Source organism: Abramis brama, assembly GCF_963993115.1.
Source record: "Abramis brama genome assembly, chromosome: 25".
NCBI classification, from domain to species: Eukaryota; Metazoa; Chordata; class Actinopteri; order Cypriniformes; family Leuciscidae; genus Abramis; species Abramis brama.
Window position 1 is genome coordinate 28,031,648 of NC_139987.1, and position 14,526 is coordinate 28,046,173.

Sequence of the window (14,526 nt, forward strand, 5' to 3'; positions counted from 1 at the left end):
ATGTAGGTTACCCAAAATTAACCAGGAAGCACGTTAATTTGTCTTTATAGTCCAGCCACTTGTAGATTAACAACTGTTTCGTAATGACGTGTTAAAGTGACAGGCCACGCCCCCTACATGAATATTAATATAGGCATGCAGGACACTGCTGACGTAGAGACGCACGAGTGGTATTTTAACACAAGAATATGCAATTTATACTAAATGGCAAAATCCACAAATTAACCACTAAATTAAAATATAATTATTAACTGATATTGTCATTACATTTGAGTCAATGAAAAATATTTTTACACATAAATGCATATATAATAGAATGAGGTGAAGATGTGAACTGTTACATTTTACATATTGTGGTTTTAATGATTATTGTCTCTGATTTTGCTCTGAAACATGCAAAAAGTGTGTCTGTGAAAATGAATAAATAGAACATGAAATACACAAGACTTCAAAATCAATTTAATAGCATTCTGTATTTGATAAACTGCTAAAAGTACGAGCTATTTGAGGAATCTTCCATTTCAGAACCTTCCTATTTCTTTTCAAACAGTGAAATGAAATCAGGCTCAACGAAAGTATGACTCGTCATCAGATCTCACTCGACACATGCAAGGCTGAACCGTCACGTATGGCGTTTCCAGAGCAAGTCTGTCGGTTCAGAAAGAGGAACACAAGCTCTGAATAATACTGACATCTTTTTCCATAATGTTCATGTCATGTGGCTTCCAATGTTCACATCAAAACACACGGGTCCAGTTCATCTCATATCAAAACATGACCGTCATTTACTATATGAATAACTGATATTCTCGGGCATCAGAGAGATTAATGGTATAAAGTTGTTAATGCATCAGTTTCCTGTTAAAGGCATTATCATTGAGTCAAATGGAGCCCTTGTGACCTTTAACCATTAAATCAGCTGCATTAAACCAATAATAATGAAGGACAATCATCTTAGTACTGAGTTCAATTCATAAACGTGTTCATGTTTGTAAAAGAGGTGCAGGATATTTTTTTATTCACAAGCTGCAAAGAGAAATTGAAAAGAAAAAAAGAAAGTGCTAGCACATGTACTTGGCTAAAAAAAGAAAGTAAAAAAAAGACAAGCATTCAGAACACAAATAAAGCAGGTGCAGGTATGAGTTTAGATGAACCGTCTTGCTATGAGGGTTAACAACGGTCAAGCCGATTAGCTTGAGGCGCTAAAGGAAACTGATGTTTAATGCACACGCGATCCGAACCGCATGTGAAAGAAACTTCTGCATGACTCGTCAAACGTTCAACCTGTGAGACTCTGGAAATTAGACCCATTTCAGCCATTTTGGGAGGCTAGAGAATGTCTGGAAACAAATTCATTAAAACGGCTTTTGAAGACCGAACCCAATCCCAGCATGCACCTCTCACGTCTTTTTCATGCAAAACTTTTTTAGATGATAAATTTGGTAACTGGAACACTTTCTGCACGGCATTACTGGGGTCGAACAGGGGAAATGAAAACGAAAAAAAAGCAAAAACGAAATGAAATCGATGCATATGCATCCGTGTGGCGTTGACCTCTGACCCTGATGTGGCGTGTCTCAGTCTAGCGGCGTGGGGTCTGCGATGGGCATGGTGTGCAGGACCTCGTCCAGCAGCTGGAGGGCCCGGTGCAGGTGGATCTCGATCCAGCAGGGCGTCTCTTTAATGCTCTGGCGGGGGTAATCCGGGCCCCAGCCTTTCACGAAACTCATGCGCAAGATGCAGAGCCGGCGGAGATCGTCCACACCGATACCAGCCGCCGCAGACAAGCCTGACGGTGCCAAGACAAGTCAGAACATTAAAATCAGAGCCGTTTTGTCACAAATATAAAATAAAACAGTAACACTTAACAATAAGGTTCATTAGTTAATATTAGTGGACTGCCTTAGTTAAAAAATGAAGTAAGAATGAACAATACTTCTACAGCATTTATTAATCTTAGTTCATATTAATTATAACATTTACTAATACGTATTAAAATCAAAGGTTGTATTTGTTAACATTAGTTAATGCACTGTGAACTAACATGAATAAACAATGAACAGCTGTATTTTTATTAACTAACATTAACAAAGATTAATAAATATTGTAACAAATGTATTGCTCATAGTTAGTTCATGTTAGTTAATTGTATTAAGTATTAATACAGTTTATCTTTTGACTAAACGTGATTTTTCTCTTTCTCTTTTGTTGTTTGATTAACTTTGGTGACAAAAACAGCTGCAGGTATATTGGGTGCTGTCCCTTTAAGACGAATGCACGTAATACCGGTAACACGCATCCGTTTTATTTTGACTGCGTTTACGGGGAAACTCGTTGAGACGGACACTGGCTTATTTTTTCGTGCACATGTCTGTTCAAACACAAATAGATAAGAAAGAAAAGGGAATTCGGTGTTCACGAACTTCACGTGCTGTCTGCGACTGCGTGGCTCTGTGCGCCGACAGACCATCTACATTTGGATGTTAAACATAATATATATAGCCTGATACAGCAAAGACAACGTCGGCAGTATTGACGGCAAAATAGGCTACAGAATATTTCGTTCTGTAGGCCTATTGACAGGGGCAATATTTGAAAATCGATAATTAGGCCTATTTTTTAAATTACAATTATATATGCATTTGTCAAAACCGATAGACTTTCAAGCATCAAAATGTAATTTATTAATATGTATTTGCGCCTTCTATTTTGTCTGAAAACTTCCAACACTCGTGCGTGTCGCGTGAAAAATAGGCGTCGGTTGCGGTTCTATTTCTAGCACGCGGTTTCGGCGCGGCTCGAGAAGTGTGTGTGTCACACAGGCATTGTGCTCTAACACAAGCTCTAACCAGTTAACATGAGAGCCGACATAAAAACGGACACTCCACGCCACGCAGAGAGAAATGTGATGCAGTGGCAGATCCAGAGTGAGACAGAAACACTAGTGGTTCACGCTTGCGCACATACTGCTTGTTTGGCGCGTAGTGTTCTGATTCGCTTATTTCCTATTTACTTGTTGGTGGACGCAATCCAGAATTACTGTTGGTTAAATTATAATCAGACCCTCTCAAACCACCCCCCCTCCCCCTCCTTAAAAAAAACTCTTCGGATCTGCACGATTCATACAAGTCACCCAAACTGACGTGAAAAAAGCGGGAGGCGCCAAAAAGCACGCTGTTTGCACCCGATAATTTTATGTAGCCGATATGACAGATTTGCACTGCAAATTTTCTTATCAGGCCGATAACGATAACATTAAAAATGAACATATATCGGCTGATACCGATATGTGTGGCCAATATATCGCTATTATTCAGTGATTATTCAGGTTTGTGTTGATTCAGTTCAGTTCAAGAACTGTGTAAAGTTGATCAAATATTAGGAATGCACCGATATTAACACTTTGGCCGATACCGATACCTCTTTATATCTGAAAGCCGATAACCGATATATTGGCCGATAAATCTAAATCCAAAGTTTTATATAATTTTGAGAGCCTGATTACAAAAACAAAAGTCTCACCATTAAAAGCCACGTCCCAAACACAATTATAATGATGTTCTCTTCTCACTATAATTTTCTGTAGCCGATATGACAGACTTGAACTGCATTTTCCTTTTTTGAAGTGATTCCAATCATATTTCAAGCAATTCAGAATCATCATGTTGAACAGTGCGCATCTGAAGAGTCTCAGCTGAAGGAAATAATACATTATTTATCAGCTTTAATATATCGGACCAACTTTCTTATCGGGCCGATAACGATAACATTAAAAATAAACATATATTGGCTGATACCGATATAATGACATCCCTCGTGCATCCCTAAACTTTGCATTTGCAACATTTTTCAGATTAGGGGTTCTGTAGGTATGAGACTAAATGATTGAATTTCCAGGTTTGGGCAGCTCTGGAGTGCAGACGTGTAGGAAGACTCACTAATAGCAGGAGCGATTCCTCCGACTGATCCGGGTCCGGGGATGTTCCCGGCCACTGCTGCTGCCTGAGCCGCCGCCGCCGCCTGAGCCGTGGCCGCCTGCTGCTGCATCTGCCTGTGGCACTGACGCAGGTCAAACACCTGTAGGAGACCGAGAACACACAGAGACGCAGGTCAAACACCTGTAGGACACGCACAACAGATCGCATCAGTGCTGGGCGAGCGCTCGTTTAGTGACGGATCAACATACTGCAGACCTCTGAGGTCAGTATCGGTGTCAGTGCAACACCGTGCATCCAAAATCTATCAACAGTGTTGCATATTTACACACACAATGCATTGACTTTATGCATTTGAAAGTCATCTGTTCTGCTCACCAATGCGGAGTTTGTTTGTAATAATATTTCACAATTTTTACTGTATTTTTAAACAATTTAAATATTTGAACATACAGTCAAACCAAATTGTATTCAGACACCTTCAACATTTCTCACATTATCACAGTTTATTCGCTATAGTTTAGAAAATGGTAATGAAATATGAGCAGAACTCTGTCTCACACATGAATTATGTTGAATATCTGTCAGCTGTTAAATTTAACTACACAATTAGATAATACCAGTTTAGCTCAACCAATCACCAAGCAATGCTTCATTTTGTTCAGTCTGTGTGTAAAAAGAGCATTAGCAATTAAAGACAAAACACTTCAGCAAAACATGATCAGCTCAAAGTGTCCGAATCATTTTTGCTCCCACGTCTTCATAAATGTCACTGATAGTCACTGTATGAAGACTTTTTGGGTATAATATGTCACAGTTTACTTTATTTTGCTCTCCTCACTTACATAAATAAACTATAGTGTCCTGATCACACTAGTGAAAGATATCCGATGTCTGAATAATTTTTGGTTTGACTATTTACAATGCAAATTATTCCTGAGATGCAAAATAAAAATTTTAAAACCTAAATCTACAGTGAGGAAAATAAGTATTTGAACACCCTGCTATTTTGCAAGTTCTCCCACTTAGAAATCATGGAGGGGTCTGAAATTGTCATCGTAGGTGCATGTCCACTGTGAGAGACATAATCTAAAAAAAAAATCCAGAAATCACAATGTATGATTTTTTAACTATTTATTTGTATGATACAGCTGCAAATAAGTATTTGAACACCTGAGAAAATCAATGTTAATATTTGGTACAGTAGCCTTTGTTTGCAATTACAGAGGTCAAATGTTTCCTGTAGTTTTTCACCAGGTTTGCACACACTGCAGGAGGGATTTTGGCCCACTCCTCCACACAGATCTTCTCTAGATCAGTCAGGTTTCTGGGCTGTCGCTGAGAAACACGGAGTTTGAGCTCCCTCCAAAGATTCTCTATTGGGTTTAGGTCTGGAGACTGGCTAGGCCACGCCAGAACCTTGATATGCTTCTTACAGAGCCACTCCTTGGTTATCCTGGCTGTGTGCTTCGGGTCATTGTCATGTTGGAAGACCCAGTCTCGACCCATCTTCAATGCTCTAACTGAGGGAAGGAGGTTGTTCCCCAAAATCTCGCAATACATGGCCCCGGTCATCCTCTCCTTAATACAGTGCAGTCGCCCTGTCCCATGTGCAGAAAAACACCCCCAAAGCATGATGCTACCACCCCCATGCTTCACAGTAGGGATGGTGTTCTTGGGATGGTACTCATCATTCTTCTTCCTCCAAACACGTTTAGTGGAATTATGACCAAAAAGTTCTATTTTGGTCTCATCTGACCACATGACTTTCTCCCATGACTCCTCTGGATCATCCAAATGGTCATTGGCAAACTTAAGACGGGCCTTGACATGTGCTGGTTTAAGCAGGGGAACCTTCCGTGCCATGCATGATTTCAAACCATGACGTCTTAGTGTATTACCAACAGTAACCTTGGAAACGGTGGTCCCAGCTCTTTTCAGGTCATTGACCAGCTCCTCCCGTGTAGTTCTGGGCTGATTTCTCACCTTTCTTAGGATCATTGAGACCCCACGAGGTGAGATCTTGCATGGAGCCCCAGTCCGAGGGAGATTGACAGTCATGTTTAGCTTCTTCCATTTTCTAATGATTGCTCCAACAGTGGACCTTTTTTCACCAAGCTGCTTGGCAATTTCCCCGTAGCCCTTTCCAGCCTTGTGGAGGTGTACAATTTTGTCTCTAGTGTCTTTGGACAGCTCTTTGGTCTTGGCCATGTTAGTAGTTGGATTCTTACTGATTGTATGGGGTGGACAGGTGTCTTTATGCAGCTAACGACCTCAAACAGGTGCATCTAATTTAGGATAATAAATGGAGTGGAGGTGGACATTTTAAAGGCAGACTAACAGGTCTTTGAGGGTCAGAATTCTAGCTGATAGACAGGTGTTCAAATACTTATTTGCAGCTGTATCATACAAATAAATAGTTAAAAAATCATATATTGTGATTTCTGGATTTTTTTTTTAGATTATGTCTCTCACAGTGGACATGCACCTACGATGACAATTTCAGACCCCTCCATGATTTCCAAGTGGGAGAACTTGCAAAATAGCAGGGTGTTCAAATACTTATTTTCCTCACTGTATCTTTCAAGGCTTGAACAAGGCGTTCCTCTCACCTTGATGTATGCGCTGGGGTAAATCTTGTGCACAGCATCGCCAGGAGCACGGCCGGCCTCGCGGTCCAAGTAGTAGCTCTGGACGAACACGGCGTGATCACTGAGACAGCGAACCCAAACATCTCCTTCACCTTTACACTCCAGCTGGACGCCTTTCCCGATGTGCAGTCTGAAAACAGGCGTCAGATCAGCTCCAACAGTAATCAACACGGGTGTAACGAGACCCTCACGTCACGATTCGACACATATCACCATACTGAACTCACAATACCATTATTGCGATACTCCAAGACATATGATAAAAGATTTACTGTTGATTAAAATGCTAAATTTGATATTACATTGTGTGTGTAAATGAATAGGATGGACTTGGTCCTGAAACCCAATAAACAATAGAGACGCCAGAATAACAATATTCATGATTCTGAAGCTGAAAATACTGAATTATTTTAGACGAACATGTTTGCGCCCTTTCACTGACTAGATATATTTACAGTAATGTCGGCCACTTTTACTGGTAACATCAGATATTTGGCATTATCAGGACACACAAATATTCCACATCTCATTGTACATTATATTCAACATTATATATAGTAGTTTAATGTAGTACTGACACTAAAACTCTGAAAACTTGAATTGTTTCTCATACCGTAATTTTTATTTTGGGTGAACTATTTTAAATACATATTGTCAATAGCCATGTTGCATTGCTATATATTGTGACACGATATTGCCACACCCCTACTGTAATCAAAAATCTACAGTAAATCCCGATCGCTGCGCTACCTCGCCCTCTCGATGGCCTCTGTTCTGTGGACGTTGCTGAGCTGTCCGAGACAGAAGCGATCTCCTCCTGAGGGATCCACGTATCCGTCCACCGTCACGATCGGGCAGGAGGAGGGAACTTTAAAGGTCTCGCCCACTTGAACATCCATCTCGAAATAAGCAATGGAGCACCAGTATTCAGGAGCTGCTCCAGACGAGAGGATCATGAGACATCCGGTGATGATTATGACTGGAATACGATCATAGGAGTGAAACTCTTACCAGGATGGTTGGATATCGGGGGCTGAAATCCGATTTCGTTGTGAACAGGCCCTGAGGAGAAAATAAAGATGATGAGAAAGTGCATATGCATACAGTCAAACCAAAAATTATTCAGACACCAGATATAATGTTTTTTGTTTTTTTTCACTAGTGTGTGCAGGACACTATAGTTCATTTCTGTAAGTGAGAAGAGCAAGATAAAGTAAACTGTGACATATTATACCCAAATATTCTTCATACAGTGACTACCTGTAAATTAACCAAATATGATTCGGACACTTTGAGCTGATCATGTTTTGCTGAAGTGTTTTGTCTTTAATTGCTAATGCTCTTTTTACACACAGACTGAACAAAATGAAGCATTGCTTGGTGATTGGTTGAGCTAAACTGGTTTTATCTAATTGTGTAGTTAAATTTAACAGCTGACAGATATTCAACATAATTCATGTGTGAGACAGTCTAACAGAAGGACGGACAAAACCAGTCAAATATCAACTGAGTTCTGCTCATATTTTATTACCATTTTCTAAACTATAGCGAATAAACTGTGATAATGTGAGAGATGTTGAAGGTGTCAATAGTTTTAGGTCTGAGTGTGTTTGGTCTGAGAGTGTGTTTGGTCTGAGAGTGTGTTTGGTCTGAGAGTGTGTTTGGTCTGAGAGTGTGTTTGGTCTGAGTGTGTGTTTGGTCTGAGAGTGTGTGTGGTCTGAGAGTGTGTGTGGTCAGAGAGTGTGTTTGGTCTGAGAGTGTGTTTGGTCTGAGAGTGTGTTTGGTCTGAGAGTGTGTGTGGTCAGAGTGTGTTTGGTCTGAGAGTGTGTTTGGTCTGAGAGTGTGTTTGGTCTGAGTGTGTGTTTGGTCTGAGAGTGTGTGTGGTCAGAGTGTGTTTGGTCTGAGTGTGTGTTTGGTCTGAGTGTGTCTGAGTGTGTGTTTGGTCTGAGTGTGTGTTTGGTCTGAGAGTGTGTTTGGTCTGAGAGTGTGTGTGGTCTGAGTGTGTGTTTGGTCTGAGTGTGTGTGTGGTCTGAGTGTTTGTGTGTGGTCTGAGTGTGTGTTTGGTCTGAGTGTGTGTTTGGTCTGAGTGTGTGTTTGGTCTGAGTGTGTGTTTGGTCTGAGTGTGTTTGGTCTGAGAGTGTGTTTGGTCTGAGAGTGTGTTTGGTCTGAGAGTGTGTTTGGTCTGAGAGTGTGTGTGGTCTGAGAGTGTGTGTGGTCTGAGTGTGTGGTCTGAGAGTGTGTTTGGTCTGAGAGTGTGTGTGTGGTCTGAGAGTGTGTTTGGTCTGAGAGTGTGTTTGGTCTGAGTGTGTGTTTGGTCTGAGTGTGTCTGAGTGTGTGTTTGGTCTGAGTGTGTGTTTGGTCTGAGAGTGTGTTTGGTCTGAGAGTGTGTGTGGTCTGAGTGTGTGTTTGGTCTGAGTGTGTGTGTGGTCTGAGTGTTTGTGTGTGGTCTGAGTGTGTGTTTGGTCTGAGTGTGTGTTTGGTCTGAGTGTGTGTTTGGTCTGAGAGTGTGTTTGGTCTGAGAGTGTGTTTGGTCTGAGAGTGTGTTTGGTCTGAGAGTGTGTTTGGTCTGAGTGTGTGTTTGGTCTGAGTGTGTGTTTGGTCTGAGAGTGTGTTTGGTCTGAGAGTGTGTTTGGTCTGAGTGTGTGTTTGGTCTGAGTGTGTGTTTGGTCTGAGTGTGTGTTTGGTCTGAGAGTGTGTTTGGTCTGAGAGTGTGTTTGGTCTGAGAGTGTGATTGGTCTGAGAGTGTGTTTGGTCTGAGAGTGTGTTTGGTCTGAGTGTGTGTTTGGTCTGAGTGTGTGTTTGGTCTGAGAGTGTGTTTGGTCTGAGAGTGTGTTTGGTCTGAGTGTGTGTTTGGTCTGAGTGTGTGTTTGGTCTGAGAGTGTGTTTGGTCTGAGAGTGTGTGTGGTCTGAGTGTGTGTGTGGTCTGAGTGTGTGTGTGGTCTGAGTGTTTGTGTGTGGTCTGAGTGTGTGTTTGGTCTGAGTGTGTGTTTGGTCTGAGAGTGTGTTTGGTCTGAGAGTGTGTTTGGTCTGAGAGTGTGTTTGGTCTGAGTGTGTGTTTGGTCTGAGAGTGTGTGTGGTCAGAGAGTGTGTTTGGTCTGAGAGTGTGTTTGGTCTGAGAGTGTGTTTGGTCTGAGAGTGTGTTTGGTCTGAGAGTGTGTTTGGTCTGAGTGTGTGTTTGGTCTGAGAGTGTGTGTGGTCAGAGTGTGTTTGGTCTGAGAGTGTGTTTGGTCTGAGAGTGTGTTTGGTCTGAGTGTGTGTGGTCTGAGAGTGTGTTTGGTCTGAGAGTGTGTTTGGTCTGAGAGTGTGTTTGGTCTGAGTGTGTCTGAGTGTGTGTTTGGTCTGAGTGTGTGTTTGGTCTGAGAGTGTGTTTGGTCTGAGAGTGTGTGTGGTCTGAGTGTGTGTTTGGTCTGAGTGTGTGTGTGGTCTGAGTGTTTGTGTGTGGTCTGAGTGTGTGTTTGGTCTGAGTGTGTGTTTGGTCTGAGTGTGTGTTTGGTCTGAGTGTGTGTTTGGTCTGAGTGTGTTTGGTCTGAGAGTGTGTTTGGTCTGAGAGTGTGTTTGGTCTGAGAGTGTGTTTGGTCTGAGTGTGTGTTTGGTCTGAGAGTGTGTTTGGTCTGAGAGTGTGTGTGGTCAGAGTGTGTTTGGTCTGAGAGTGTGTTTGGTCTGAGAGTGTGTTTGGTCTGAGTGTGTGTGGTCTGAGAGTGTGTTTGGTCTGAGAGTGTGTTTGGTCTGAGTGTGTGTTTGGTCTGAGTGTGTCTGAGTGTGTGTTTGGTCTGAGTGTGTGTTTGGTCTGAGAGTGTGTTTGGTCTGAGAGTGTGTGTGGTCTGAGTGTGTGTTTGGTCTGAGTGTGTGTGTGGTCTGAGTGTGTGTGTGTGGTCTGAGTGTGTGTTTGGTCTGAGTGTGTGTTTGGTCTGAGTGTGTGTTTGGTCTGAGAGTGTGTTTGGTCTGAGAGTGTGTTTGGTCTGAGAGTGTGTGTGGTCTGAGAGTGTGTGTGGTCTGAGAGTGTGTGTGGTCTGAGTGTGTGTGTGGTCTGAGTGTGTGTGTGGTCTGAGAGTGTGTGTGGTCTGAGAGTGTGTGTGGTCTGAGAGTGTGTGTGGTCTGAGAGTGTGTGTGGTCTGAGAGTGTGTGTGGTCAGAGTGTGTGTGGTCAGAGTGTGTGTGGTCAGAGTGTGTGTGTGGTCTGAGTGTGTCTGAGAGTGTGTGTGGTCTGAGTGTGTTTGGTCTGAGAGTGTGTGTGGTCTGAGTGTGTGTTTGGTCTGAGTGTGTGTTTGGTCTGAGTGTGTGTTTGGTCTGAGAGTGTGTGTGGTCTGAGTGTGTGTGTGGTCTGAGTGTGTGTGTGTGGTCTGAGTGTGTGTTTGGTCTGAGTGTGTGTTTGGTCTGAGAGTGTGTTTGGTCTGAGAGTGTGTTTGGTCTGAGAGTGTGTTTGGTCTGAGAGTGTGTGTGGTCTGAGAGTGTGTGTGGTCTGAGAGTGTGTGTGGTCAGAGTGTGTGTGGTCAGAGTGTGTGTGGTCTGAGTGTGTCTGAGAGTGTGTGTGGTCAGAGTGTGTGTGGTCTGAGAGTGTGTGTGGTCTGAGTGTGTGTGTGGTCTGAGAGTGTGTGTGGTCTGAGTGTGTGTGGTCTGAGAGTGTGTGTGGTCTGAGAGTGTGTGTGGTCAGAGTGTGTGTGTGGTCTGAGTGTGTCTGAGAGTGTGTGTGGTCTGAGTGTGTTTGGTCTGAGAGTGTGTGTGGTCTGAGTGTGTGTTTGGTCTGAGTGTGTGTTTGGTCTGAGTGTGTGTTTGGTCTGAGAGTGTGTTTGGTCTGAGAGTGTGTTTGGTCTGAGTGTGTGTTTGGTCTGAGTGTGTCTGAGTGTGTGTTTGGTCTGAGTGTGTGTTTGGTCTGAGAGTGTGTTTGGTCTGAGAGTGTGTGTGGTCTGAGAGTGTGTGTGGTCTGAGTGTGTGTGTGTGGTCTGAGTGTGTGTTTGGTCTGTGTGTGGTCTGAGTGTGTCTGAGAGTGTGTGTGGTCTGAGTGTGTTTGGTCTGAGAGTGTGTGTGGTCTGAGTGTGTGTTTGGTCTGAGTGTGTGTTTGGTCTGAGAGTGTGTTTGGTCTGAGAGTGTGTTTGGTCTGAGAGTGTGTGTGGTCTGAGAGTGTGTTTGGTCTGAGTGTGTGTTTGGTCTGAGAGTGTGTGTGGTCTGAGAGTGTGTGTGGTCTGAGTGTGTTTGGTCTGAGTGTGTGTTTGGTCTGAGTGTGTCTGAGTGTGTGTTTGGTCTGAGTGTGTGTTTGGTCTGAGAGTGTGTTTGGTCTGAGAGTGTGTGTGGTCTGAGTGTGTGTGTGGTCTGAGTGTGTGTGTGTGGTCTGAGTGTGTGTTTGGTCTGAGTGTGTGTTTGGTCTGAGTGTGTGTTTGAGTGTGTGTTTGGTCTGAGTGTGTGTTTGGTCTGAGAGTGTGTTTGGTCTGAGAGTGTGTTTGGTCTGAGAGTGTGTGTGGTCTGAGAGTGTGTGTGGTCTGAGAGTGTGTGTGGTCTGAGAGTGTGTGGTCAGAGTGTGTGTGGTCAGAGTGTGTGTGGTCTGAGTGTGTCTGAGAGTGTGTGTGGTCTGAGTGTGTGTGGTCTGAGTGTGTGTTTGGTCTGAGAGTGTGTGTGGTCAGAGTGTGTGTGGTCTGAGTGTGTCTGAGAGTGTGTGTGGTCTGAGAGTGTGTGTGGTCTGAGAGTGTGTGTGGTCTGAGTGTGTGTGTGGTCTGAGTGTGTGTTTGGTCTGAGTGTGTGTGTGGTCTGAGAGTGTGTTTGGTCTGAGTGTGTGTGTGGTCTGAGTGTGTGTGGTCTGAGTGTGTGTTTGGTCTGAGTGTGTGTTTGGTCTGAGAGTGTGTGTGGTCAGAGTGTGTGTGGTCTGAGTGTGTCTGAGAGTGTGTGTGGTCTGAGTGTGTGTGTGGTCTGAGAGTGTGTTTGGTCTGAGAGTGTGTTTGGTCTGAGTGTGTGTGTGGTCTGAGAGTGTGTGTGGTCTGAGTGTGTGTGTGGTCTGAGTGTGTGTTTGGTCTGAGAGTGCGTTTGGTCTGAGTGTGTGTTTGGTCTGAGAGTGCGTTTGGTCTGAGTGTGTGTTTGGTCTGAGTGTGTGTTTGGTCTGAGTGTGTGTGTGGTCTGAGAGTGTGTTTGGTCTGAGTGTGCGTGTGGTCTGAGTGTGTGTGGTCTGAGTGTGCGTGTGGTCTGAGAGTGTGTGTGGTCTGAGAGTGTGTGTGGTCTGAGAGTGTGCGTTTGGTCTGAGAGTGTGCGTTTGGTCTGAGAGTGCGTGTGGTCTGAGTGTGTGTTTGGTCTGAGAGTGCGTGTGGTCTGAGAGTGCGTTTGGTCTGAGTGTGCGTTTGGTCTGAGTGTGCGTTTGGTCTGAGTGTGCGTGTGGTCTGAGTGTGCGTTTGGTCTGAGAGTGCGTTTGGTCTGAGTGTGCGTTTGGTCTGAGTGTGCGTTTGGTCTGAGTGTGCGTTTGGTCTGAGTGTGCGTGTGGTCTGAGTGTGTGTGTGGTCTGAGAGTGTGTGTGGTCTGAGAGTGTGTGTGGTCTGAGTGTGTGTGTGGTCTGAGAGTGTGTGTGGTCTGAGTGTGCGTTTGGTCTGAGTGTGCGTTTGGTCTGAGTGTGCGTGTGGTCTGAGAGTGTGTGTGGTCTGAGTGTGTGTGTGGTCTGAGAGTGTGTGTGGTCTGAGTGTGTGTTTGGTCTGAGTGTGCGTGTGGTCTGAGTGTGCGTGTTTGGTCTGAGAGTGTGTGTGGTCTGAGTGTGTGTTTGGTCTGAGTGTGTGTTTGGTCTGAGTGTGTGTGTGTGGTCTGAGAGTGCGTTTGGTCTGAGTGTGTGTGTGGTCTGAGAGTGTGTGTGGTCTGAGTGTGTGTGTGGTCTGAGTGTGTGTTTGGTCTGAGTGTGCGTGTGGTCTGAGAGTGCGTGTGGTCTGAGTGTGCGTGTGGTCTGAGTGTGTGTGTGGTCTGAGTGTGTGTGTGGTCTGAGAGTGTGTGTGGTCTGAGTGTGTGTGTGGTCTGAGTGTGTGTTTGGTCTGAGTGTGCGTGTGGTCTGAGAGTGCGTGTGGTCTGAGTGTGCGTGTGGTCTGAGTGTGTGTGTGGTCTGAGTGTGTGTGTGGTCTGAGTGTGTGTGTGGTCTGAGAGTGTGTTTGGTCTGAGAGTGTGTTTGGTCTGAGTGTGTGTGTGGTCTGAGAGTGTGTGTGGTCTGAGTGTGTGTGTGGTCTGAGTGTGCGTTTGGTCTGAGAGTGCGTTTGGTCTGAGTGTGTGTTTGGTCTGAGTGTGTGTGTGGTCTGAGAGTGCGTTTGGTCTGAGTGTGCGTTTGGTCTGAGTGTGCGTTTGGTCTGAGTGTGCGTGTGGTCTGAGAGTGTGTGTGGTCTGAGTGTGTGTGTGGTCTGAGAGTGTGTGTGGTCTGAGTGTGTGTTTGGTCTGAGTGTGCGTGTGGTCTGAGTGTGCGTGTGGTCTGAGAGTGCGTGTTTGGTCTGAGAGTGTGTGTGGTCTGAGTGTGTGTTTGGTCTGAGTGTGTGTGTGTGGTCTGAGAGTGCGTTTGGTCTCAGTGTGTGTTTGGTCTGAGAGTGTGTGTGGTCTGAGTGTGTGTGTGGTCTGAGTGTGTGTTTGGTCTGAGTGTGCGTGTGGTCTGAGAGTGCGTGTGGTCTGAGTGTGCGTGTGGTCTGAGTGTGTGTGTGGTCTGAGTGTGTGTGTGGTCTGAGAGTGTGTTTGGTCTGAGAGTGTGTTTGGTCTGAGTGTGTGTGTGGTCTGAGAGTGTGTGTGGTCTGAGTGTGTGTGTGGTCTGAGTGTGCGTTTGGTCTGAGAGTGCGTTTGGTCTGAGTGTGTGTTTGGTCTGAGTGTGTGTGTGGTCTGAGAGTGCGTTTGGTCTGAGTGTGCGTTTGGTCTGAGTGTGCGTTTGGTCTGAGTGTGTGTGTGGTCTGAGTGTGCGTGTGGTCTGAGTGTGCGTTTGGTCTGAGTGTGCGTTTGGTCTGAGTGTGC

The 14,526-nt window shown here is 44.6% G+C and overlaps 1 protein-coding gene across 3 annotated transcripts in view; it reads right to left on the reverse strand.

The window, feature by feature from the left end:
- Window positions 1-437: 437 nt before the first annotated feature.
- smad4a (SMAD family member 4a) overlaps window positions 438-14,526 on the reverse strand; it is a 26,506-nt gene continuing 12,417 nt past the window's right edge. For all 3 annotated transcript variants that reach the window (XM_084104573.1, XM_084104572.1, XM_084104571.1), the window contains 5 exons: window positions 7,598-7,648; window positions 7,337-7,520; window positions 6,548-6,716; window positions 3,939-4,077; window positions 438-1,789 (listed from right to left, as the gene is read on the reverse strand). In XM_084104573.1, the coding sequence (XP_083960699.1) occupies window positions 1,578-1,789; window positions 3,939-4,077; window positions 6,548-6,716; window positions 7,337-7,520; window positions 7,598-7,648 (755 nt within the window). In that variant the 3' untranslated portion in view covers window positions 438-1,577. The remainder of the gene's footprint in view (window positions 1,790-3,938; window positions 4,078-6,547; window positions 6,717-7,336; window positions 7,521-7,597; window positions 7,649-14,526) is intronic.